General features: G+C 45.2%; 1 protein-coding gene across 1 annotated transcript; it reads left to right on the top strand.

Moving 5' to 3' along the window:
• Nucleotides 1–256: 256 nt before the first annotated feature.
• Nucleotides 257–27,073, top strand: TONSL (tonsoku like, DNA repair protein; the record flags this gene model as incomplete). Its single annotated transcript, XM_084215541.1, has 9 exons — nucleotides 257–299; nucleotides 5,600–5,695; nucleotides 11,355–11,441; nucleotides 11,527–11,592; nucleotides 11,807–11,949; nucleotides 17,529–17,642; nucleotides 17,718–17,841; nucleotides 22,175–22,304; nucleotides 25,758–27,073. The coding sequence occupies 9 exons, from the start codon at nucleotides 257–259 to the stop codon at nucleotides 26,029–26,031; spliced, it is 1,077 nt and encodes a 358-aa protein (XP_084071667.1). The 3' UTR covers nucleotides 26,032–27,073.
• Nucleotides 27,074–27,079: the final 6 nt, after the last annotated feature.

Here is a 27,079-nt window from a genome sequence, read left to right as displayed (position 1 = left end):
TGAACTGGGAGTGAACTGGGAGTGAACTGGGAGTGACTGGGAGTTACTGGGAGCCACCAGGGGGCGCCACCCCTCCCCAAGGCCTCGCTGCGGGCCGGGCGGAAGCGCCTTTTCCCGCCTCACCATAGGGGCGGGACTTTTCCTCTACTGACCAATCGGAGCGTCTTATTCCGCCTCGCCGAGCGTTGATTGGTCAAAGCGTCGCCGCTCAGCCAATCGGAACGCGAGGGAGGTGTGGTCTCGGCGAGCGGCGGGAATGGCGGGCGAGCTGAGCGCTGAGGCGGCGCGGGAGATCCGCCGTGAGTGGGGGTTTTAATGGCGCTGGACGCGGTTTAAACGGTGCCGGAAGGGCTCGGAGGAGGGCTGGAAGGGGGCACGGGCACCCTCATGGCTGCAGGAGTCCCTCCCGAGCCGGAGCCATGTCCGGCGGCCCCGCGGTCCCCTCAGGATTTCCTCCCCTCGGGTCGCCTTGAGCTGCAGTTCCCCTCACGGTGTTAAAATGTTCTCCCCGGGGCTTTTCAAGCTCTCAAACCCCTCACAGGCGATCAAAATCTATTCATCTGTTTTTAAATTTTAATTTTGGGGCTTTTCAATCCCTCAAACCCCTCACAGGGGCTCAGATTCCCCTCGCGAGTGTTTAAATTTTTATTTTGGGGCTTTCAACCCTTCAAACCTCTCACAGAAGCTCGAAATCCCCTCATGAGTGTTTAAATTTTAATTTTAGGGCATTTCAATCCTTCAAAACCCTCACAGGAGCTCCAAATCTCCTCATGAGTGTTGAAATTTTAATTTTGGGGATTTTCAATCCCTCAAACCCCTCACAGGGGCTCAAATTCCCCTCATGGGGTTAAAATCTTCACCCCGGCACTTTTCAATCCCTCAAACCCCTCACAAAAGCTGAAATCTCCTCACGAGTGTTTAAATTTTTATTTCTGGGCCTTTCTGACCCTCAAATCCCTCACGAGTGTTTAAATTTTTATTTTGGGGATTTTCAAGCCTTCAAACCCCTCCCAGGAGCTCCAGATCCCCTCACGGGGTTTAAATCTTCACCTCGGGGCTTTTCTGACCCTTAAACCCCTCAGAGGAGCTCCAAATCCACTTACGAGTGTTTAAATTGTAATTTTGGGGCTTTAAACCCTTCAAACCTCTCACAGAAGCTCGAAATCCCCTCACGAGTGTTTAAATTTTAATTTTAGGGCTTTTCAATCCTTCAAAACCCTCACAGGGGCTCAAATTCCCCTTACAGGGTTTAAATCTTCACCTCGGGGCTTTTCAGCCCCCAAACCCCTCAGAGGAACTCCAAATCCCCTCACGAGTGTTTAAATTTTAATTTTGGGGCTTTTCAAGCCCTCAAACCCCTCACAGGCACTCGAAATCTCCTCATGACTTTTAAAATTTTTATTTTAGGGCTTTTCAGTCCCTCAAACCCCTCACAGAAGCTGAAATCTCATGAGTGTTTAAATTTTTATTTCTGGGCCTTTCTGACCCTCAGATCCCCTCACGAGTGTTTAAATTTTTATTTTGGGGATTTTCAATCACTCAAACCCCTCACAGAAGCTGAAATCTCCTCACGAGTGTTTAAATTTTTATTTCTGGGCCTTTCTGGCTCTCAAATCCCCTCACGAGTGTTTAAATTTTTATTTTGGGGATTTTCAATCCCTCAAACCCCTCACAGGGGCTCAAGTTCCCCTCACGAATGTTTAAATTTTAATTTTGGGGCTTTTCTGACCCTCAAACCCCTCCCAGGAGCTAAAATCCCCTCAGGAAAATTTAAATTTTAAGTTTTGAGGCTTTTCAATTCCTCAAACCCCTCCCAGAAGCTCAAAATCCCCTCATGAATATTTACACTTAATTAAATTTAATATTTAAATCCCCTCAGAAATATTTAAATTTTAATTTTGGGATTTTTAATCCCCTCACGAATATTTAAATTTAAATTTTGGGATTTTTAATCTCTCAAACCCCTCCCAGAAGCTTCAAATCCCCTCAGAAATATTTAAATTTTAATTTTGGAATTTTTAATCCCTTCATGAATATTTAAATTTTAATTTTGGAATTTTTTAATCCCTCAAACCCCTCACAATCCCACCCAAAAAAGCCCAAATCCCACCCAAAATTCTCTTTTTTTTCCCCTCAAAATGACCCAAAAATACCCCAAAATTCTCCATTTTTATCTCTTCAAAAAGGCCCAAAATCCCCCCAAAATTTTAATTATTTTCCCTGAGAAAAACCCAAAAAATTCTCATTTTTCCCCCTAAAATCTCCCCAAAATTTTCCGTTTTTCCCCCCAAAAATCCCCAGAAAATGCCCCAAAATCCCCCCCAAAATTCTCTTTTTTCTCCTTCCAAAATGCCCCAAAATTTTCCTTTTTTTCCCTCAAAAAGCCCCCAAATCCCCCCAAAAATTCTCATTTTTTTCCCCTTTTTTCCCCCCAAAATTCTCATTTTTCCCCTTTCTCTCCATTTTCTCCTCCAAAAATTCTCATTTTTCCCCTTCAAAACAACACCAAAAAAGCCCCAAAATTCTCCTTTTTCCCCCCAAATTCTCCATTTTCTTTTCCACCAGAAAAGCCCCAAAATCCCCCAAAATTCTCATTTTTTCCCCCAAAATTTTCCATTTTTCCCCTCAAAAAGCCCCCCAAAAAAGCCCCAAAATCCCCCCAAAAATTCTCTTTTTTTTCCCCCCAAATTCTCATTTTTTCCCCTTTTTCTCCATTTTCTCCTCCAAAAATTCTCATTTTTCCCCCCAAAAAACCCCAAAATTTCTCCTTTTTCCCCCCAAAATTCTCAGTTTTCCCCCCAAAACAACCCCAAAAAAGCTCCAAAATTCTCCTTTTTCCCCCCAAATTCTCCATTTTCTTTTCCTCCAGAAAGCCCCAAAAAAAGCCCCCAAAAAAGCCCCAAAATCCCCCCAAAATTCTCTTTTTTTCCCCCCCAAAATTCTCATTTTTTCCCCTTTCTCTCCATTTTCTCCTCCAAAAATTCTCATTTTTCCCCCTCAAAACAACCCCAAAAAAGCCCCAAAATTCTCCTTTTTCCCCCCAAATTCTCCATTTTCTCTTCCTCCAGAAAGCCCCAAAATCCCCCCAGATTTGGGAATTTCTTGGAATTCTTTATGAATTTTCTGGATTTTTTTTGGAATTTCTTGGAATTTTTATAGGGAATGTTCTGGATTTAAAAAATTTTGGATTTTCTTTGGAATTTTCCAGATTTTTCTTTGGAATTTCTTGGATTTTTTTTTTTTTTTGTATTTCTTGGAATTTTTATGAGGAATGTTCTGGAATAAAAAAAAAATTCGAATTTTCTTTGGAATTTTCAGATTTTTATGGGAATTTCTTTGAATTTTAAGGGGATTTTTTTTTGGAATTTCTTGAAAATTTTAAGGCATTTTCTGGAATTCTTTGGGAATTTCTTGGAATTTTTATGGGGAATGTTCTGGATTTTAAAAAAATTTGGATTTTCTTTGGAATTTTCCAGATTTTTCTTGGGAATTTCTTGGAAGTTTTATGTGGAATGTTCTGGAATTGAAAAAAAATTTGTATTTTCTTTGGAATTTTCCAGATTTTTCTTTGGAATTTCTTGGAATTTTTTAGGAATTTCTTTGGGAATTTCTTGGAATTTTTATGGGGAATGTTCTGGAATTTTAAAAAAATTTGGATTTTCTTGGGAATTTCCTGGATTTTTGTGGGAATTTCTTGGATTTTTTGGACATTTTTAGGAATTTTCTGGAATTTTTTTGGAATTTCTTGGATTTTTTTATGTGGAATGTTCTGGAATTAAAAAAAAATTCGAATTTTCTTTGGAATTTTCCAGATTTTTTTGGGGAATTTCTTGAAATTTTTTAGGAATTTCTTAAGTTTCTCTGGGAATTTCTTGGAATTTTTTTGAATTTTCTTTGGAATTCCTTGGAATTTTTAAGGAGTTTTCTGGAATTCTTAGGGAATTTCTTGGAATTTTTATGGGGAATGTTCTGGAATTGAAAAAAAAAAATTGGATTTTCTTTGGAATTTTTCAGATTTTTCTTTGGAATTTCTTGGATTTTTGTGGGAATTTCTTGGAATTTTTTAGGAATTTTCTGGAATTCTTCAGGAATTTCTTGGAATTTTTATGGGGATTTTTCTGGATTAAAAAAATTTTTGGATTTTCTTTGGAATTTTCTGGATTTTTGTGGGAATTTCTTGGAATTGTTTAGGAATTTTCTGGATTTCTTTGGGATTTTTTTTTTGAATTTTAAGGGAATTTTTATGGGGAATATTCTAGAATTAGAAAAAAAATTGGATTTTCTTTGGGAATTTTTATTAATTTTTTAATTTGAGAAGGAATTTTCTGAAAATTTTTTTTTACTTTCTTGGATTTTCTTTGGGATTTTCTGGATTTTTGTGGGAATTTTTTTTATTTCCTTGAAAATTTCTTGGATTGTTTTTATTTTTAAAGAAATTGTCTCAATTTTGTGGGAATTTCTTGGGGTTTTTTTTGTAGGAATTTTCTGGATTTTTGTAGGAATTCCCTGAATCTTTGGGAGAATTCCCTGGAATATTTTTTAAATTCCCTGAATTTTTGTGGGAATTTCTTTGATTTTTTTGAAAATTCCCTGGAATATTTTTAAATTTCCCTGGATTTTTGTAGGAATTCCCTGGATTTTGGTGAAATTCCCTGAATTTTTGTGAGAATTCCCTGGAATATTTTTTAAATTCCCTGGATTTTTCTAGAAATTCCCTGGATTTTCATGGGAATTTCTTTGATTTTTTTTGAAATTCCCTGGATTTTTTTTTTGGAATTTCCTGGATTTTTTGAGAATTCCCTGAATCTTTTTGAGAATTCCCTGGAATATTTTTAAAATTCCCTGGATTTTGGTTGAAATTCCCTTGATTTTTGTGGGAATTCCCTGGAATATTTTCAGGAATTCACTGGATTTTTGTGAGAATTCCTTGGAATATTTTTAAAATTCCCTGGATTTTTGTAGGAATTCCCTGGATTTTTGTGGGAATTTCTTTGATTTATTTGAGAATTCCCTGGATTTTGGTGAGAATTCCCTGGATTTTTTCAGGAATTCCCTGGAATTTTCTAGAAATTCCCTGGATTTTTCTGTGATTTTCTTTGATTTTTTTTTTGGAATTTCTTTGATTTTTTTGGGAATTTCCTGGATTTTTGTAGAAATTCCCTGGAATATTTTAAACATTCCCTGGATTTTTTAGAAATTCCCTGGATTTTTTTAGGATTTTTGTGAGAATTCCCTGGATTTTTTTCGGTATTCCCTTGAATTTTTTCAGGAATTCCCTGGAATTTTGTGGGAATTTCTTTGATTTTTTTCAGGAATTCCCTGGAATTCTTTCAGAAATTCCCTGGATTTTTGTGAGAAACCCCTGGAATATTTCAAAAATTCCTTGAACTCCTTTGATTTTTTTAGGAATTCCCTGGAATTCTGTGAGAATTCCCTGAATTCCCTTTCACAATTCCCTAAAAAATCCCCAAACCCCCCTCCCAAAAATCCCCTCCTGGAAAAAAATTCCCTTTTCCCACCCCAAATTCCCAAATTTTTTTTAATTTTTCCCTTCCACCCATTCCCAAGTTTTATTTTTTTTTGGGAATTTTGGCGGCAGAGCTGCAGAAATCCCGGGAGAGATTCCGGAGGGACGGGAACGCGGCCCAGGAGGCGGCGGCCTGCAACAGACTGGGGATGATCCTGGCTGCAAATGGTGAGAATTCCATGGGAAACTGGGAATACTGGGAATGCTGGGAGTGCTGGGGATGCTGGGAATGCTGGGAATGGGGAACTGGGAGAACTGGGAATGCTGGGAATACTGGGAATGGAATTGGGAAGGAGAATGGGAAACTGGGAATGGAGAGATCCTGGCTGCAAATGGTGAGAATTCCATGGAAAACTGGGAATACTGGGAGAACTGGGAATACTGGGCATGCTGGGGATGCTGGGGATGCTGGGAATGGGAACTGGGAGAACTGGGAATACTGGGAATGGGAATGGAGAGATCCTGACACAGCACGGTGAGAATTCCATGGAAAACTGGGAATACTGGGAATGCTGGGGATACTGGGAATGCTGGGAATGGTGGGGATGGGAACTGGGAATGGGAATGGAGAGATACTGGCACAGCACGGTGAGAATTCCATGGAAAACTGGGAATGCTGGGAATGCTGGGAATGCTGGGAATGGGAACTGGGAGAACTGGGAATACTGGGAATACTGGGAATGGAATTGGGAATGGGAATGGGAAAGGGAAACTGGGAATGGAGAGATCCTGGCTGCAAATGGTGAGAATTCCATGGGAAACTGGGAATGCTGGGAATGCTGGGGATGCTGGGGATGCTGGGAATGGGAACTGGGAGAACTGGGAATACTGGGAATACTGGGAATGGGAATGGAGAGATCCTGACACAGCACGGTGAGAATTCCATGGGAAACTGGGAATACTGGGGATGCTGGGGATGCTGGGAATCCTGGGGATGGGAACTGGGAACGCTGGGAATGCTGGGAATGGAACTGGGAATGGGAATGGAGAGATCCTGACACAGCACGGTGAGAATTCCATGGAAAACTGGGAATGCTGGGAATACTGGGAATGCTGGGAATAATGGGAATGGTGGGAATGGTGGGAATGGAGAACTGGGAATTCTGGGAATGGGAACTGGGAATGGGAATGGAGAGATCCTGGCACAGCACGGTGAGAATTCCATGGAAAACTGGGAATGCTGGGGATGCTGGGGATGCTGGGAATGGGAACTGGGAGAACTGGGAATGCTGGGAGAACTGGGAATGGGAACTGGGAATGGGAATGGGGAACTGGGAATGGGGAACTGGGAATGGGAATGGGAACTGGGAATGGGGAACTGGGAATGGGAATGGGAACTGGGAATGGGGAACTGGGAATGGGGAACTGGGAATGGGAATGGGGAACTGGGAATGGGGAACTGGGAACTGGGAATGGGAATGGGGAACTGGGAATGGGGAACTGGGAATGGGAATGGGGAACTGGGAATGGGGAACTGGGAATGGGAATGGGAATGGGAATGGGAACTGGGAATGGGAACGGGGAACTGGGAATGGGAATGGGAATGGGGAACTGGGAATGGGAACTGGGAATGGGAATGGGGAATGGGAACTGGGAATGGGAATGGGAATGGGGAACTGGGAATGGGAACTGGGAATGGGAATGGGGAACTGGGAATGGGAACTGGGAATGGGAATGGGGAATGGGAATGGGAATGGGGAACTGGGAATGGGAATGGGGAATGGGAACTGGGAATGGGAATGGGAATGGGGAACTGGGAATGGGAACTGGGAATGGGAATGGGGAACTGGGAATGGGAACTGGGAATGGGGAATGGGAATGGGAATGGGGAACTGGGAATGGGAATGGGGAACTGGGAATGGGAATGGGGAATGGGAATGGGAACTGGGAATGGGAATGGGGAACTGGGAATGGGAATGGGGAATGGGAATGGGAACTGGGAATGGGAATGGGGAACTGGGAATGGGAATGGGGAACTGGGAATGGGGAACTGGGAATGGGAATGGGAAACTGGGAATGGGAATGGGAATGGGAATGGGAACTGGGAATGGGGAATGGGAATGGGAATGGGGAATGGGAACTGGGAATGGGGAACTGGGAATGGGAACTGGGAATGGGAACTGGGAATGGGGAATGGGAACTGGGAATAGGGAACTGGGAATGGGAACTGGGAATGGGAACTGGGAATGGGGAATGGGAACTGGGAATGGGAATGGGGAATGGGAATGGGGAACTGGGAATGGGAATGGGGAACTGGGAATGGGGAATGGGAACTGGGAATGGGGAACTGGGAATGGGGAACTGGGAATGGGAATGGGGAACTGGGAATGGGAATGGGAATGGGAATGGGAATGGGAATGGAAACTGGGAATGGGAACGGGAACTGGGAATGGGAATGGGAATGGGAATGGGAACTGGGAATGGGAATGGGAACTGGGAATGGGGAACTGGGAATGGGAACTGGGAATGGGAACTGGGAATGGAATTTTGGGCATCTGGGATTGGAATTTTGGGAATTCTGGGATTGGAATTTTGGGGATTCTGGGAATGGATTTTGGGGATTTGGGATTGGAATTTTGGGAATCTGGGATTGGGTTTTTGGGATCAGGGTTGGGATTTTGGGATCAGAGTCAGGATTTGTGGGATCAGGGCGGGAATTTCTGGGATCAGGGCTGGAGTTCTGGGATCAGGGTTTGGAATTCTGGGATCAAAGCTTGGAATTCTGGGCTCAGGGCAGGGAATTTCTGTGATCCAGGCTGGGATTTGTGGGATCAGGGATGGGATTTGGGAATCTGGGATTGGAATGTTGGGAGTCTGGGATGGGATTTGGGAATCTGGGATTGGGATTTGGGGATCCAGGACTGGGATTTGTGGGATCAGGGATTGGAATCTGTGGGATCAGGGCTGGGAATTCTGGGATCAGGGCTGGGATTTCTGGGATCAGAGCCAGGATTTATGGGATCAGGGCTGGGAATTTCAGGATCAGGGTTTGGAATTCTGGGATCAGGGTCTGGAATTCTGGGATCAGGGTCTGGGGAATTCTGGGATCAGGGATTGGATTTGGGAATCTGAGATTGGGATTTGGGAATTCTGGGAGTGGGATTTGGGGATTTGGGATTGGAATGTTGGGAGTGTCTGGGATTGGGATTTTGGGAATTGAGGCCTGGAATTTTTGGAATCTGGGGTTGGGATTTTGGGATCTAGGATTGGATTTGGGGATCAGGGCTGGAATTCTGGGATCAGGGCTGGGAATTCTGGGATCAGGGTTTGGAATTCTGGGATCAGGGCTGGAATTTCAGGATCAGGGTTTGGATTTTTGGGATTAGGGTTTGGAATTTTGGGATCAGGGCCGGAATTTCAGGATCAGGGTTTGGATTTTTGGGATTAGGGTTTGGAATTTTGGGATCAGGGTTGGGAGTTCTGGGATCAGGGCTGGAATTTCTGGGATCAGGGCTGGAATCTGTGGGATCACAGTTGGAATTTTGGGATCAGAGCCAGGATTTATGGGATCAGGGTTGGGAATTCTGTCAGTCAGGGCTGGGATTTATGGGATCAGGGTCTGGAATTCTGGATCAGGGATTGGATTTGGGAATTCTGGGAGTGGATTTTGGGAATTTGGGATGTTGGGAATCTGGGATGGGATTTGGGAATCCAGGATTGGATTTGTGAGATCAGGGCTGGAATTCTGGGATCAGGGCTGGAATTCTGGGATCAGGGCTGGGAATTCTGGGATCAGGGCTGGAATTCTGGGATCAGGGTTTGGAATTCTGGGATCAGGGCTGGAATTCTGGGATCGGGGTTTGGAATTCTGGGATCAGGGCTGGGATTTTGGGATCAGAGCCAGGATTTATGGGATCAGGGTTGGGAATTCTGTCAGCCAGGGCTGGAATTTCTGGGATCAGGGTCTGGAATTCTGGGATCAGGGCTGGGATTTGTGGGATCAGGGTTTGGAATTCTGGGATCAGGGCTGGGATTTTGGGATCAGAGCCAGGATTTATGGGAGGGATCAGGGTTGGGAATTCTGTCAGCCAGGGCTGGGATTTATGGGATCAGGGTCTGGAATTTCTGGGATCAGGGCTAGAATTTCTGGGATCAGGGATTGGATTTGGGAATTCTGGGAGTGGATTTTGGGAATTTGGGATTGGAATGTTGGGAATCTGGGATGGGATTTGGGAATCTGGGATGGGATTTGGGAATCCAGGATTGGATTTGTGGGATCAGGGCTGGAATTCTGGGATCAGGGCTGGGAATTCTGGGATCAGGGCTGGAATTCTGGGATCAGGGTTTGGAATTCTGGGATCAGGGTTTGGAATTCTGGGATCAGGGTTGGGAATTCTGGGATCAGGGCTGGAATTCTGGGATCAGGGTTTGGAATTCTGGGATCAGGTTTGGAATTCTGGAATCAGGGTTGGGAATTTTGGGATCTGGGCTGGCAATTCTGGGATCAGGGTTGGGATTTGTGGGATCAAGGTTTGGAATTCGGGAATTCTGGGAGCGGATTTTGGAAACCGGGATTGGATTTGGGGATCTGGGATTGGAATTTTGGGAATTTGGGATTGGAATGTTGGGAATCTGGGATTGGGATGTGGGAATTCTGGGAGTGGGATTTGGGGATTTGGGATTGGAATGTTGGGAGTATCTGGGATGGGATTTGGGAATCAGGGCTGGAATTCTGGCATCAGGGCTGGGATTTGTGGGATCAGGGCTGGAATTCTGGGATCAAGGTTGGAATTCCTGGATTAGGGTTGGAATTTCATGATCAGAGGCAGGAATCCCGGTCTCAGGGCAGTTAATCCCGGCTCAGGGTGGTTAATCCCGGTCCCAGGGTGGTTAATCCCAGTCTCAGGGTGGTTAATCCCAGTCCCAGGGTGTTTAATCCTGGTCCCATGGTGGTTAATCCCAGTTTAGGCTGGTTAATCCCGGTTTTATCGTGGTTATTCCCAGTTTTAGGGCGGTTTTGGGAGGTGCTGGAGCAGCACCGTGCACCTGTTCCCAGGGTGGTTAATCCCAGGTTTAGGCTGGTTAATCCCGGGTTTAGGCTGGTCAATCTCAGTCCCAGTGAGGTTAATCCCAGCTCAGGGCGGTTAATCCCAGCTTTACTGTGGTTAATCCCGGTTTCAGGGCGGTTTTGGGAGGCGCTGGAGCAGCACAGTGCACCTGTTCCCAGGGTGGTTAATCCCGGGTTTAGGCTGGTTAATCCCGGGTTTAGGTTGGTTAATCTCAGTCCCAGAGTGGTTAATCCTGGTTTTAGGGCAGTTAATCCCGGTTTTACCGCGGTTATTCCCGGTTTCAGGGCGGTTTTGGGAGGCACTGGAGCAGCACCGTGCACCTGTTCCCAGGGTGGTTAATCCCGGGTTTAGGGTGGTTAATCCCGGGTTTAGGCTGGTCAATCTCAGTCCCAGTGAGGTTAATCCCAGCTCAGGGAGGTTAATCCCGGTTTTACCGCGGTTAATCCCGGTTTCAGGGCGGTTCCGGGAGGCGCTGGAGCAGCACCGTGCACCTGTTCCCAGGGTGGTTAATCCCGGTTTTAGGCTGGTTAATCCCGGCTCAGTGTGGTTAATCTCAGTCCCAGAGTGGTTAATCCTGTTCCCAGTGAGGTTAATCCCGGCTCAGTGAGGTTAATCCCGGTTTTACCGCGGTTAATCCCGGTTTCAGGGCGGTTTTGGGAGGCACTGGAGCAGCACCGTGCACCTGTTCCCAGGGTGGTTAATCCCGGTTTTAGGCTGGTTAATCTCAGTCCTAGGGTGTTTAATCCCGTTCCCAGGGTGGTTAATCCCAGTTTTATCGTGGTTAATCCCGGTTTTACCGTGGTTAATCCCGGTTTCAGGGCGGTTTAGGGAGGCGCTGGAGCAGCACCGTGCACCTGTTCCCAGGGTGGTTAATCCCAGGTTTAGGCTGGTCAATCTCAGTCCCAGTGAGGTTAATCCCGGTCCCAGTGAGGTTAATCCCGTTCCCAGGGTGGTTAATCCTGGTTTTACCTTGGTTAATCCCGGTTTCAGGGCGGTTTGGGGAGGCGCTGGAGCAGCACCGTGCACCTGTTCCCAGGGTGGTTAATCCCGGTCCCAGTGAGGTTAATCCCGGTTTTACCGTGGTTAATCCCGGTTTTACCGTGGTTAATCCCGGTTTCAGGGCGGTTCAGGGAGGCGCTGGAGCAGCACCGTGCACCTGTTCCCAGGGTGGTTAATCCCGGGCTCAGGGTGGTTAATCCCGGGTTTAGGGAGGTTAATCCCGAGTTTAGGGTGGTTAATCCCAGCTCAGTGTGGTTAATCCCGGTTTCAGGGCTGTTCCGGGAGGCGCTGGAGCAGCACCGTGCGGAGCTGGAGCTGCTGGAGGGCGCCGGGGACGCTCTGGGCAGCGCGGTGGCGCACCGCAGGGTGGGGGAGAGCCTGGCCGAGCTGCACCGCTTCCCACAGGCACTGCAGGTGAGGGAAAAAACACCGGGAATTCCGGGAATTTTGGGAATTTTGGGAGTTTTGGGAATTTTGGGTTTGAGTTTGGGGAGGTTTGGGGAGGTTGGGAGGGGTTTGGGAAAGGGGGAAACTGAGAAAAGTGAAAATGAGGATAGCCTGGCCGAGCTGCAGCGCTTCCCACAGGCACTGCAGGTCAGGGAGACACCGGGAATTCCGGGGAATTTTGGGAATTTCGGGAATTTTGGGAATGCTGGGAGTGTCAGGGTGGGGTTTGGGGAGGTTTGGGGAGGTTTGGAGGGGTTTGGGAAAGGGGGAAACTGAGAAAAGTGAAAATGAGGAGAGCCTGGCCGAGCTGCACCGCTTCCCTCAGGCACTGCAGGTGAGGGGAAAAATACCGGGAATTCCGGGAATTTTGGGAACTTCGGGAATTTTGGGAGTTTTGGGAATTTAGGGTTTGAGTTTGGGGAGGTTTGGAGGGGTTTGGAGGGGTTTAGGAAAGGGGGAAACTGAGAAAAGTGAAAATGAGGAGAGCCTGGCCGAGCTGCAGCGCTTCCCTCAGGCACTGCAGGTGAGGGGAAAAATACCGGGAATTCCGGGAATTTTGGGAACTTCGGGAATTTTGGGAGTTTTGGGAATTTAGGGTTTGAGTTTGGGGAGGTTTGGAGGGATTTGGAGGGGTTTAGGAAAGGGGGAAACTGAGAAAAGTGAAAATGAGGAGAGCCTGGCCGAGCTGCAGCGCTTCCCTCAGGCACTGCAGGTCAGGGAGACACCGGGAATTCCGGGAATTTTGGGAATTCCGGGAATTTTGGGAATGCTGGGAATGCTGGGAATGCTGGTAATGTCAGGAAGGATATTCCCCAAAATTCCTTTTCCAGATTCCCAAAATTCCCCAAATTTCCACTCCCCAAATTCCCCAAATTTCTACTCCCAGATTCCCCAAATCCAACCCTGAAATTCCCCAAATCCATTCCCAGAATTCCCAAATTCCAATCCCAGATTAGTCAAATTCCATTTTGATTCCCAGAATCCAATCCCAGAATTCCCCAAATTTCTAGTCCCAGTCTCAAAATTCCGTTCCCAGATCCCCAAAAATTCCAATCCCAGATCCCGAAACTCCTATCCCAAAATCCCAAAATTCCATTCCCAGATTCCCAGAATCCAATCCCAGAATTCCCCAAAATTCCAGTCCCAGAATTCTCCAAATTTCCAGTCCCAGATTCTCCAAATCCAACCCTGAAATTCCCCAAATCCAATCCCAAAATTCCCAAAAATTCCAATCCCCAAATTCCCAAATTTCCACTCCCAGATTCCCAAATCCATTCCCAAATTCCCCAAATTCCAATAATGGCTTCCCCAAATTCCAATCCCAGATTCCCCAAATTTCCACTCCCAGAATTCCCAAATCCCCTGGGAATGTTGGGAGGGGTTTGGGAAGGAGGGAAATCGGGAAAATGGGAAAATGGGGAGAGGCTGCAGGTGAGGGAAACACCGGGAATTTGGGAATGCTGGGAATTCTGGGAATGTTGGGAATGTTGGGAAGGGAATTCCCCAAAATTCCATTCCCAGATTTTCAGGAGGAAAATTCCCCAAATTTCTACTCCCAGATTCGCGAAATTCCATTCCCAGATTCCCCAAATCCATTCCCAAAATTCCATTCCCAAAATTCCCAAATTCCAATCCCAGAATCCCCAAATCCAATCCCAGAATTCCCCAAATTTCCACTCCCAGATTCTCAAAATTCCATTCCCAGATTCTCCAAATCCAACCCTGAAATTCCCCAAATCCATTCCCAAAATTTCCCCAATTCCAATCCCAAAATTCCAATCCCAAAATTCCAATCCCCAATTCTCAAACTTCCAATCCCAAAATTTCCCATTTTCTCCATTTTTAACCAATTTCTCCCATTTTTACCCCATTTTTCTTCATTTTTTCCCTCAGCCCAGCTCCAGCTCCTCTCCAAGGCCTGGCCTCTCTCAGACCCCTCAGAGCAGCAAATTTCTCCCAATTTCTTCAAATTTCACTCATTTTTTCCCCAATTTTTTCCCAAATTTTTCCCAAAATCTTCCCATTTCCCCATTTTTAACCAATTTCTCCCATTTTTTCCCCATTTTCTTTCATTTTTTCCCTCAGCCCAGCTCCAGCTCCTCTCCCTGGCCTGGCCTCTCTCAGACCCCTCAGAGCACCAAATTCCTCCCAAGTTTCCCCAATTTTAACCAGGTTTTTCCCAATTTTTTCCCAATTTTCCCCAAAATTTCTCCCAAAATTTCCCCTTTTCTCCATTTTTAACCAGATTCTCCCATTTTTTCCCCACTTTTTTTCATTTTTTCCCTCAGCTTCAGCTCCAGCTCCTCTCCCTGGCCTGGCCTGTCTTGGATTCCTCAGAGCAGCAAATTCCTCCCAATTTCTTCAAATTTTAACCATTTTTTTCCCTTTTTTTTCCCCAAATTTCTCCCAAAATCTTCCATTTTCCCCACTTTTAACCAATTTCCCCCCATTTCTTCCCCATTTTTCACCATTCTTTCTCTCAGGCCAGCTCCAGCTCCTCTCCCTGGCCTGGCCTCTCTCGGACCCCTCAGAGCACCAAATTCCTCCCAATTTCTTCAAATTTCACCCAATTTTTTCCCGTTTTTTTCCCAAATTTCTCCTGAAATTTCCCATTTTCCCCATTTTTAACCAATTTCTCCCATTTTTTCCCCATTTTTTTTCATTTTTTCCCTCAGCCCAGCTCCAGCTCCTCTCCCTGGCCTGGCCTCTCTCGGATCCCTCAGAGCAGCAAATTCCTCCCAATTTTTTCAAATTTCACCCAATTTTTTCCCAATTTCTTACCCAATTTCCCCAAATTTCTCCCCAAATTTCCCCTTTTCCCCATTTTTAACCAATTTCCCCCATTTTTTCCCTATTATGTTTCATTTTTTCCCTCAGCCCAAGCCCAGCTCCTCTTCTTGGCCTGGCCTCCCTCAGACCCCTCCGAGCACCAAATTCCTCCCAATTTTTTCCCGTTTTTTTCCCAGATTTTTCTTAAAAATTCCTATTTTTCCCATATTTAACCATTTCCCCAATTTTTTTCCCCATTTTTCTTCATTTTTTCCCTCAGTCTCAGCTCCAGCTCCTCTCCAAGGCCTGGCCTCTCTCAGACCCCTCAGAGTACCAAATTCCTCCCAATTTCTTCAAATTTCACCCAATTTTTTCCCAATTTTTTCCCAAATTTCTCCTGAAATTTCCCATTTTCCCCATTTTTAACCAATTTTTCCCATTTTTAACCAATATACCTCTTTTTTCCCCCATTTTTCTTCCTTTTTTCCCTTTGCCCCAGCTCCAGCTCCTCTCCCTGGCCTGACCTGTCTCGGACCCCTCAGAGCACCAAATTCCTCCCAAGTTTCCCCAATTTTAACCAGGTTTTTCCCAATTTTTTCCCAATTTTCCCCAAAATTTCTCCCAAAATTTCCCCTTTTCTCCATTTTTAACCAGATTCTCCCATTTTTTCCCCACTTTTTTTCATTTTTTCCCTCAGCTTCAGCTCCAGTTCCTCTCCCTGGCCTGGTCTGTCTCGGATTCCTCAGAGCAGCAAATTCCTCCCAATTTCTTCAAATTTTAACCATTTTTTCCCGTTTTTTTTCCCAAATTGCTCCCAAAATCTTCAATTTTCCGCATTTTTAACCAATTTCTCCCCATTTCTTTCCCATTTTTATTAATTTTTTTCCTCAGATCAAGCCCAGCTCCTCTCCCTTGCCTGGCCTCTCTCAGACCCCTCAGAGCACCAAATTCCTCCCAATTTCTCCCAATTTCTCCCAATTTCACCCAATTTTTTCCCAATTTTTTACTAAAAATCCCCAATATTCCCCATTTTTAACCAATTTCCCCCTTTTTTTCCCATTTTTCTTCATTTTTTCCCTCAGCCTCAGCTCCATCTCCTCTCCCTGGCCTGGCCTCTCTCAGACCCCTCAGAGCACCAAATTCCTCCCAATTTCCCCCAACTTTAGCCATTTTTTTCTCGTTTTTTCCCCACATTTTTCCTAAAAATCCCAATTTTTCCTATTTTTAACTAATTTCTCTGTTTTTCTCCCCGTTTTCTCCCCCAGCACCAGTTCCAGCACCTCTCCCTGGCCCGTTCCCTGGCTGACCCTGTGGAGCAGCAGCGCTCCTGGTTTTCCTCCTAATTTCTTCCAATTTTAACCATTTTTTTCCCAATCTTTTTTCAAATCCTTCTAAATTTCTCCTAAAATTTCCCCTTTTCCCCATTTTTAACCAATTTCCCCCCTTTTCCTCCCATTTTTCTTCACTTTTTCCCTCAGGCCCTGCTCCAGCTCCTCTCCCTGGCCTGGCCTCTCTCGGCCCCCTCAGAGCACCAAATTCCTCCCAATTTCTCCAAATTTCACCCAATTTTTTACTAAAAATCCCCAATATCCCCCATTTTTAACCAATTTCCCCCTTTTTTTCCCATTTTTCTTCATTTTTTCCCTCAGCCTCAGCTCCATCTCCTCTCCCTGGCCTGGCCTCTCTCAGACCCCTCAGAGCACCAAATTCCTCCCAATTTCCCCCAACTTTAGCCATTTTTTTCCCGTTTTTTCCCCACATTTTTCCTAAAAATCCAAAGTTTTCCTATTTTTAACTAATTTCTCTGTTTTTCTCCCCGTTTTTTCCCCCAGCACCAGTTCCAGCACCTCTCCCTGGCCCGTTCCCTGGCTGACCCCGTGGAGCAGCAGCGCTCCTGGTTTTCCTCCTAATTTCTTCCAATTTTAACCATTTTTTTCCCAATCTTTTTTCAAATCCTTCTAAATGTCTCCTAAAATTTCCCCTTTTGCCCATTTTTAACCAATTTCTCCCGTTTTTCCCCTTTTTTCTTCATTTTTTCCCTCAGCCCAGCTCCAGCTCCTCTCCCTGGCCTGGCCTCTCTCGGCCCCCTCAGAGCAGCAAATTCCTCCCAATTTCTTCAAATTTCACCATTTTTTTTCCCAAATTTTCCCAGATTTTTCCTAAAAATGCCAATTTTCCCCATTTTTAACCAATATACCTCCTTTTTCTTCCATTTTTCTTCATTTTTTCCCTCAGCCCAGCTACAGCTCCTCTCCCAGGCCTGGCCTCTCTCGGACCCCTCAGAGCAGCAAATTCCTCCCAATTTCTCACAATTTCACCCAATTTTTTCCCAATTTTTTCCAAATTTCTCCCCAAAATCCCCAATATTCCCCATTTTTAACCAATTTCCCCCCTTTTCCCCCCTTTTTTTTCATTTTTTCCCTCAGCCCAGCTCCAGCTCCTCTCCCCGGCCTGGCCTCTCTCGGACCCCTCAGAGCACCAAATTCCTCCCAATTTCTTCAAATTTCACCCAATTTTTTCCCAATTTTTTCCAAATTTCTCCCCAAAATCCCCAATATTCCCCATTTTTAACCAATTTCCCCCCTTTTCCCCCCCTTTTTTTCATTTTTTCCCTCAGGCCCTGCTCCAGCTCCTCTCCCTGGCCTGGCCTCTCTCAGACCCCTCAGAGCAGCAAATTCCTCCCAATTTCTTCAAATTTCACCCAATTTTTCCCCAAATTTCTCCCCAAAATCCCCAATATTTCCCATTTTTAACCAATTTCCCCATTTTTCCCCCAGCACCAGTTCCAGCACCTCTCCCTGGCCCGTTCCCTGGCTGACCCTGTGGAGCAGCAGCGCGCCTGGGCCACCATCGGCCGCACCTTCCTCATCATGGCGGAGAGCCCCGAGATGGCCGAGATTCCCGAAATTCCCGAGCTGCCGGAATTCCCGGAATTCCCAACCATCCCCCAGGGCTCCCAGGAGGCCGAGGGCAGCCAGGGGAGCTCGGGAATTCCCGGGAATTTGGGAATTCCGGGGGCTGAGGCGGCGCTGCGCCGGGCGCTGCAGGCGTTCCACAACAGCCTGAGCCTGCTGGAGACCCGGCTGGAGGGTGAGGAGGGGGGAAAATTGGGAATTTTGGGGGAAAATTGGGAATTTTGGGGGAAAATGGGGAATTTTTTTGGGAAAATTGGGAATTTTTGGGAGAAAATTGGGAATTTTGGGGGAAAATTGGGAATTTTTGGGGGAATTTTTGGGGAAAACTTGGGGATATTGGAGTGGTCCCGGTGCAGGAGATGGCGCAGTTGCGGAGCTGCCTCTTCCTGGCATTCCTGACCCCGAATCCCAATCCCAAATCCTGGAATTCCAATCCCAAATCCCAGAATTCTAAACCCAAAATTCCCAAATCCTAAATCCCAAAATTCCAATCCCCCAAATTCCAAATCCCCGAGTTCCCATCCCAAATCCCCAAATCCCCCATCCCCAAATCCCAAAATTCCCATCCCAAATCCCCAAATCCCAACCCCAAATCCCAAAATTCCAATCCCGAATCCCAGGATTCCAATTCCAAATCCCCAATCTCAAATCCTAAAACTTCAATCCTGAGTCCCAAAGTTTCGACCCCAAATCCCCAAATCCCGACCCTAAATCCTGAAACCTCAATCCCAAATCCCAAAACCTCGATCCCAAATCCCAGAATTCCCGGAATTCCCAACTTTTATTCCCGTTTTTCCAGGCCTGGTCCCCGGCCGTGAGCTGGCCCAGATGCGGAGCCGCCTCTTCCCAACATTCCCGACCCCAAATCCCCAAATCCCAAATCCCTAAATCCCAAATCCCCAAATCCCAAATCCCATAACTCCAATCCCAAATCCCAAATCCCAGAATTCCAATCCCAAATCCCAGAATTCCAATCCCAAATCCCAGAATTCTGATCCCAAATCCCCAAATCCCAAATCCCCAAATCCCAAATCCCAAAATTCCAATCCCAAATCCCAGAATTCCAATCCCAAATCCCAAATCGCATAATTCTGATCTCAAATCCCAGAATTCCAATCTCAAATCCTCAATGTCAAATCCTGGAATTTCAATCCTGTATTCCAGAGTTTTGATCCCAAATCCCAGAATTGCGATCCCAAATCCCAAAGTTTAAATCCCAAATCCCTAAATCCCAAATTCTGGAGTTCCTATCCCAAATTCCAAATCCCAGAATTCCAATTCCAAAATCCCCAAATCCCAAAATCACAGAATTCCAATCCCAAAATCCTGATACCAAATCCCCAAATTTCGATCCCAAATCCCCAAATCCCAATCCCAAATCCCCAAATCCCAATCCCAGAATTCCCAGAATTCCCAACTTTTATTCCCGTTTTTCCAGGCCTGGTGCCCGGCTGTGAGCTGGCGCAGATGCGGAGCCGCCTCTCCCCAACATTCCCAACCCCAAACCCCAGAATTCCCATTCCAAATCCCAAAAACTCAATCCCAATCCCAAATCCCAAATCCCAGAATTCCAATCCCAAACCCCAGAATTCCCATTCCAAATCCTCAATCTCAAATCCTGGAATTTCAGTCCTGACTCTCAGAGTTTCGATCCCAAATCCCCAAATCCCGATCTCAAATCCCGAAATCCCAAATCCCAAAACCTCAATCCCAAATCTCCAAATCCCCAAATCCCAAATCCCCAAATCCCAGAATTCCAATCCCAAATCCCAGAATTCCAATCCGAAATCCTCAATCTCAAATCCTATAATATCAATCCAGACTCTCAGAGTTTCGATCCCAAATCCCAGAATTCCAAACCCCAAATCCCAGAATTCCAATCCCAAATCCCCAAATCCCAAATCCCAAATCCCCAATCCCAGAATTCCAATTCCAAATCCCCGAATCCCAAATCCCGGAATTCCAATCCAAAATCCTAAATCTCAAATCCTCAATGTCAAATCCTGGAATTTCAATCCTGAATCTCAGAGTTTCGATCCCAAATCTTGGACTTCCGATCCCAAATCCCCAAATCCCAAATCCTCAATCCCAAATCCCATTTTTCCCAAATCCCAAATCCCCAAAGCCCAGAATTCCAATGCCAAATCCCAAAATTCCAATCCCAAATTTCGGAATTCCAATCTCAAATCCTGAATTTCAAATCCTGGAATTTCAATCCTGAATCTCAGAGTTTCGATCCCAAATCCCCAAATCCCGACCCCAAATCCCAAAACCTCAATCCCAAATCCCAAAACCTCAATCCCAAATCTCCAAATCCCCAAATCCCAAATCCCCAAATCCCATCATTCCAATCCCAAATCCCAGAATTCCATCCCAAATCCTCAATCTCAAATCCTATAATATCAATCCTGACTCTCAGAGTTTCGATCCCAAATCCCAGAATTCCAAACCCCAAATCCCAGAATTCCAATCCCAAATCCCCAAATCCCAAATCCTCAATCCCAAATCCCATTTTCCCAAACCCCAGAATTCCCAGAATTCCCAATTTTCCCAACTTTTATTCCCGTTTTTCCTGGCCTGGTTCCCGCCCGTGAGCTGGCGCAGATGCGGAGCCGCCTCTCCCCAAATCCCGACCCCAAATCCCAAATCCCCAAATCCCAAATTCCCAAACCCCAAATCCCCAAATCCTCGATCCCAAATCCCAGAATTCCCAGAATTCCCAATTCTTATTCCCATTTTTCCCGTTTTTCCAGGCCTGGTCCCCTCCCGTGAGCTGGCTCAGATGCGGAGCCGCCTCTTCCCAACATTACCGACCCCAAATCCTCAAATCCCGATCCCAAATCCCCAAATCCCAAAACCTCAATCCCAAATCCCAAATCCTCAATCCCAAATCCCAGAATTCCCGGAATTCCCAATTTTTATTCCCATTTTTATTCCCGTTTTCCCAGGCCTGGTGCCGTGCCGTGAGCTGGCGCAGATGCGGAGCCGCCTCTCCCCAACATTCCCGACCCCAAATCCCCAAATCCCAATCCCAAATCCCAAACCTCAATCCCAAATCCCAAATCCCCAAATCCAAAATCCTCAAATCCCCAAATCCCAGAATTCCAATCCCAAATCCCCAAATCCCAAAATTCCAATTCCAAATTTTGGAATTCCAATCCCAAATCCCCAATCTCAAATCCTAAACTTTCAATCCTAAATCTCAGAGTTTCGATGCCAAATCCTGGAATTCCGATCCCCAATCCCCAAATCCCAATCCCAAATCCCCAAATCCGAAATCCCAAATCCCCAAATCCCAGAATTCCAATCCCAAATCCCAGAATTCCAATCCCAAATCCTCAATCTCAAATCCTGGAATTTTAATTCTGAATCTCAGAGTTTCGATCCCAAATCCCAGAATTCCAAACCCCAAATCCCAGAATTCCAATCCCAAATCCCCAAATCCCAAATCCTCAATCCCAAATCCCATTTTCCCAAACCCCAGAATTCCCAGAATTCCCAATTTTCCCAACTTTTATTCCCGTTTTTCCTGGCCTGGTTCCCGCCCGTGAGCTGGCGCAGATGCGGAGCCACCTCTCCCCAAATCCCGACCCCAAATCCCCAAATCCCAAATCCCCAAATCCCAAATTCCCAAACCCCAAATCCCCAAATCCCAAATCCCCAAATCCCAAATTCCCAAACCCCAAATCCCCAAATCCTCGATCCCAAATCCCAGAATTCCCAGGATTCCCAATTCTTATTCCCATTTTTCCCGTTTTTCCAGGCCTGGTCCCCTCCCGTGAGCTGGCTCAGATGCGGAGCCGCCTCTTCCCAACATTACCGACCCCAAATCCTCAAATCCCGATCCCAAATCCCCAAATCCCAAAACCTCAATCCCAAATCCCAAATCCTCAATCCCAAATCCCAGAATTCCCGGAATTCCCAATTTTTATTCCCATTTTTATTCCCGTTTTCCCAGGCCTGGTGCCGTGCCGTGAGCTGGCGCAGATGCGGAGCCGCCTCTTCCCAACATTCCCGACCCCAAATCCCCAAATCCCAATCCCAAATCCCAAACCTCAATCCCAAATCCCAAATCCCCAAATCCAAAATCCTCAAATCCCCAAATCCCAGAATTCCAATCCCAAATCCCCAAATCCCAAAATTCCAATTCCAAATTTTGGAATTCCAATCCCAAATCCCCAATCTCAAATCCTAAACTTTCAATCCTAAATCTCAGAGTTTCGATCCCAAATCCTGGAATTCCGATCCCCAATCCCCAAATCCCAATCCCAAATCCCCAAATCCGAAATCCCAAATCCCCAAATCCCAGAATTCCAATCCCAAATCCCAGAATTCCAATCCCAAATCCTCAATCTCAAATCCTGGAATTTTAATTCTGAATCTCAGAGTTTCGATCCCAAATCCCCAAATCCCGACCCCAAATTCCAAATTCCCAAATCCCAAATCCCAAACCTCAATCCCAAATCCCAAAATTCCCAATTTTTCCCACTTTTATTCCCGTTTTCCAGGCCTGGTCCCTGTCCGTGAGCTGGCGCAGATGCGGAGCCGCCTCTCGCTCAACCTGGGGCTGGTTCAGGAATCGCTGGGGAACCCCCGGGAGAGCTCCCGGCTGCTCCAGGACAGCCTGCGCTGGGCTGAGTACGGAAAAAACCCGGAATTCCGGGAAATTCCGGAAATTTGGGAATGCTGGGAATTCCTGGGATGAAATTTGGGGGGTTTTGGGGGGTTTGGGGGGGATTTGGGGGGGTTTTGGGGGAGATTTTTGGGGTTTTGTGGGGGATTTTTGGGGTTTTGGGGAAGGAATTTGGAGGTTTGGGAGGGAATTTTGGAGGGGATTTTGGGAATTTGGGGAATTTTTGGGAATTCTGGGAATGCTGGGAATTCCTGGAATGAAATTTGGGGGGTTTGGAGGGTGTTTTTAGGGGGTTTTGGGGGAGATTTTTGGGGTTTTGGGGGAGATTTTTGGATTCCCAGCGATGCTCCCAGCTGCTCCAGGACAGCCTGCACTGGACTGAGTACGGAAAACACCCGGAATTCCCGGGATTTTGGGAATTCTGGGAATGCTGGGAATTTTTGGGAATTTTTGGGAGGGATTTTGGGGGGTTTGAGGGGGATTTTGGGGGGTTTTGGGGTTTTGGGGAAGGAATTTGGGGTTTGAGAGGGAATTTTGGAGAGGAATTTTGGGAATCTGGGATTGGAATTTTGGGAATTTTGGGAATCTGGGATTGGGATTTTGGGGTTCAAGGAGGGAATTTTGGGAATTCAGGGTCAGAATTTGGGAATTTTGGGGGAGATTTTTTGGATTCCCATCGATGCTCCCGGCTGCTCCAGGACAGCCTGCGCTGGGCTGAGTACGGGAAACAGCCGGAATTCCCGGAATTTTGGGAATGCTGGGAATTTTGGGAATGCTGGGAATTTTTGGGAGGGAGTTTGGGGGGTTTGAGGGGGATTTTGGGGGGTTTTGGGGTGAAATTTTGGGGTTTTGGGGAAGGAATTTGGGCTTTGGGAGGGAATTTTGGAGAGGATTTTGGGGAATTTTGGGAATCTGGGATTGGAATTTGGGGAATTTTGGGGAATTTTGGGAATCTGGGATTGGAATTTTGGGGTTCTGAGAGAGAATTTTGGGAATTCAGGGTCAAAATTTGGGAATTTTGGGGGAGATTTTTTGGGGAGATTTTTGGATTCCCAGCGATGCTCCCGGCTGCTCCGGGACAGCCTGCGCTGGACTGAGTACGGGAAACACCCGGAATTTTGGGAATTCTGGGAATTTTGGGAATGCTGGGAATTTTTGGAAGGGAGTTTGGGGGGTTTCAGGGGGATTTTGGGGGGTTTTGGGGTGAAATTTTGGGGTTTTGGGGAAGGAATTTGGGGGTTTGGGAGGGAATTTTGGAGAGGATTTTTGGGGAATTTTGGGAATCTGGGATTGGAATTTTGGGGAATTTGGGGAATTTTGGGAATCTGGGATTGGAATTTTGGGGTTCTGAGAGGGAATTTTGGGAATTCTGGGGAGGATTTTTGGGGTTTTGGGGAATGGATTTGGGAATTCTGGGGCTGGAATTTTTGGGAATTCTCTGAGGGAATTTGGGCTGGAATTTTGGGAATTCTGAGGTCAGAATTTGTGGAATTTTGGGGTTTATGAGAGAGAATTTTGGGAATTTATTGGGAGAGGATTTTTGGGAGTTTTGGGAATCTGGGATTGGAATTTTGGGAATTCTGGGGATTTTTTAGAGGGAATTTGGGGGATTTTGGGGGGTTTGGAGGGAATTTTGGGGGAGATTTTTGGAATATTCCAGAGGATTTTTGGGGTTCTGGGAAGGAATTTTGGAGAGGATTTGGGGAGATTGGGGATGGAATTTTTGGGGATTTTGGGAATTTTTGGGAATTTTGGGAATCTGGGATTGGAACTTTGGGGTTCTGAGAGGGAATTTTGGGAATTCTGGGTCAGAATTTGGGAATTCTGGGGGAGATTTTTGGGGATTTTGGGGAAGGAATTTGGGATTTGGGAGGGAATTTTGGAGAGGATTTTTGGGAAGTTTTGGAAATCTGGGATTGGAATTTTGGGAATTTGGGGGAACTTTGGGGAATTTTGATGGGAATTTTGGGAATTTTGGGAAATTTGGGATTGGAATTTTGGGAATTCAGGGTCAGAATTTGGGAATTTTGGGGGAGATTTTTGGGGTTTTGGGGAAGAAATTTGGGGGTTTGGGAGGGAATTTTGGAGAGGAATTTTGGGGAATTTTGGGAATCTGGGATTGGAATTTTGGGAATTTGGGGGAATTTTGGGAATTTGGGGGAATTTTGGGAAATTTGGGATTGGAATTTTGGGAATTCAGGGTCAGAATTTGGGAATTTTGGGGGAGATTTTTGGGGTTTTGGGGAAGGAATTTGGGGTTTGGGAGGGAATTTTGGAGGGGATTTTGGGGAGTTTTGGAAATCTGGGATTGGAATTTTGGGAATTTTGGGATTGGGAATTTTGGGAATTTCAGAGCGGATTTGAGGAAATTTAGGAGGAGATTTTCGGGAATTTTGGGACGGGATTTTGGGAATTTTTTCAAATAAATTTTGGGAATTTTGATGGGAATTTTGGGAATTTGGGATTGGAATTTTGGGGATTTTTGGGGAATTTTTGGGATTGGGAATTTTGGGAATTTCAGAGCGAATTTTAGGGAATTTAGCAGAAGAATTCTGGGAATTTTGTGACTGAAATTTGGGGATTTTTTAATGGAATTCTGGGGATTTTGGGATGGGAATTTTTGGGACTCAGGGATGAAATTTTTTGGGAATTTTGGGGTTGGATTTTGGGAATCTGGGATTGGAATTTTTGGGATTTTTTGGGGAATTTTGGGATTGGGAATTTTGGGAATTTTAGGAGGAATTTTTGGGGATTTTTTGGGAAATTTGGGGAATTTTGGGGTTGGATTTTGGGAATCTGGGACTGAAATTTTGGGGATTTTTGGGATGGAAATTCTGCGATTTTGGGAGGAGATTTTTGGGAATTTTGGGGTTGGAATTTTGGGAATTTTAGGGCTGGAATTTTTGGATTTTTTTGGAAATTTTGGGAATTTGGGGATGGGAATCCTCTTCAAAATTCCCAAATTCTGACCCAGAATTCCCAAAATTCCCTCTCAGAACCCCAAAAATCCATTCCCAGATTCCCAAAATTCCCAAAATTCCAATCCCAGATTCCCAAAATTCCCCAAAATTCCCAAAATTCCATCCCCAATCTCCCCAAATCCTCTCCAAAATTCCTTCCCAGAACCCCAAAAATTCTCTGGAATATTCCAAAAATTCCACCCCAAAACCCCAAAAATCTCCCCCAAACCTCCCAAAATCCCCCAAATTCCCTCTAAAAAATTCCCAGAATTCCCAAAATTCCCAAATTCCAATCCCAGAGCCTCAAAATTCCCATCCCAGATTCCCAAACTCCCAGAAATCCTCTCCAATAAATCCCTCAAATTTCCCTCAGAATTCCTAAAATTCCTCAAATTCAACCTCAAAATTCCCAAAAAAATTTTAAAATGGAATTCTGGGCTGGCATTTTTTACCCCTCCAACCTGGAATTTTCCAGAATCTTCTCCCTCTTTCCCCCAGCCAATCCCATTCCCTGGAGGATCAGTTCCGAGCCCATCTCAACCTGGGGCTGCTCCAGCAGCGCCTCAGGGACCTCCCGGGGGCCCTGCGGAGCCTCGGCCGCGCCCGCGACCGCGCCCGCGACCTCGGGGAGCCCCGGCTCCAGGGGGAGGCTGAGGCACACCTGGGACAGGTGAGAACCTTCCAGAACCTTCCAGAAAATTTCAGGGATTTATGGGAATTTTTTGGGATTTTTTTCGGAATTTTTTCAGATTTTTTTGTGATTTTTTTCTGATTTTTTTCTGATTTTTTTTGATTTTTTGTGGGTTTTTTTTTGAGGCTTTTCTGCTGTTTTTTGACTGTTTAGATATTTCTAGAATTTTAGAAAATTTTTGGGAATTTTTTGAGAATTTTTTTGGAATTTTTTGTGAATTTTTGGGAGATTTTTTTTCCGATTTTTTTTCCGAATTTTTTTGAATTTTTTTGATTTTTTTAGGTTTTTTGAGGCTTTTCTGCTGTTTTTTGACTCTTTAGATATTTCTAGAATTTTAGGAAATTATTGGGAATTTTTTGGATTTTTTTTGGAATTTTTGGGAATTTTTTTTGGAATTTTTTGGGGATTTTTTTAGGATTTTTTCCAATTTTTTTAGGAATTTTTTGCGATTTTTTTTCCCACAATTTTTTTGCCTCTTTCCCAAATTTTTCAGGAATTTTTCTGAATTTTTTAGGATTTTTCCTGCTGTTTCCCCACAATTTCTTGAGTTATTTCTGCAAATTTGGGATTTTTTTGGGATTTTTTGGGGGAATTTTCCCAGAATTTTGGGGTTTTTTGGGTCCCTCCCGGGGGCCCTGCGGAGCCTCGGCCGCGCCCGCGACCGCGCCCGGGACCTCGGCGAACCCCGGCTCCAGGGGGAGGCTGAGGCACACCTGGGACAGGTGAGAACCTTCCAGAACCTTCCAGAACATTTCAGGATTTATGGAATTTTTTTGGATTTTTTCGGAATTTTTTCAGATTTTTTTGTGATTTTTTGTGATTCTTTTCTGATTTTTTTGATTTTTTGTGGGTTTTTTTGAGGCTTTTCTGCTGTTTTTGACTGTTTTGATATTTCTAGAATTTTAGAAAATTTTTAGGATTTTTTTGGGATTTTTTTTGGAATTTTTTGGAATTTTTGGGATTTTTTTTGGATTTTTTTAGGAATTTTTTTCCGATTTTTTTCGATTTTTTTTTTTTTTTTTGATTTTTTTAGGTTTTTTGAGGCTTTTCTGCTGTTTTTTGACTCTTTAGATATTTCTAGAATTTTAGGAAATTATTGGGAATTTTTTTGATTTTTATTTGAATTTTT

The sequence above is a fragment of the Fringilla coelebs genome, assembly GCF_963513975.1.
Source record: "Fringilla coelebs genome assembly, chromosome: 1".
NCBI classification, from domain to species: domain Eukaryota; kingdom Metazoa; phylum Chordata; class Aves; order Passeriformes; family Fringillidae; genus Fringilla; species Fringilla coelebs.
Note: the sequence above shows the minus strand (reverse complement) of the source record. Positions and strands in the feature narration are given on the sequence as shown.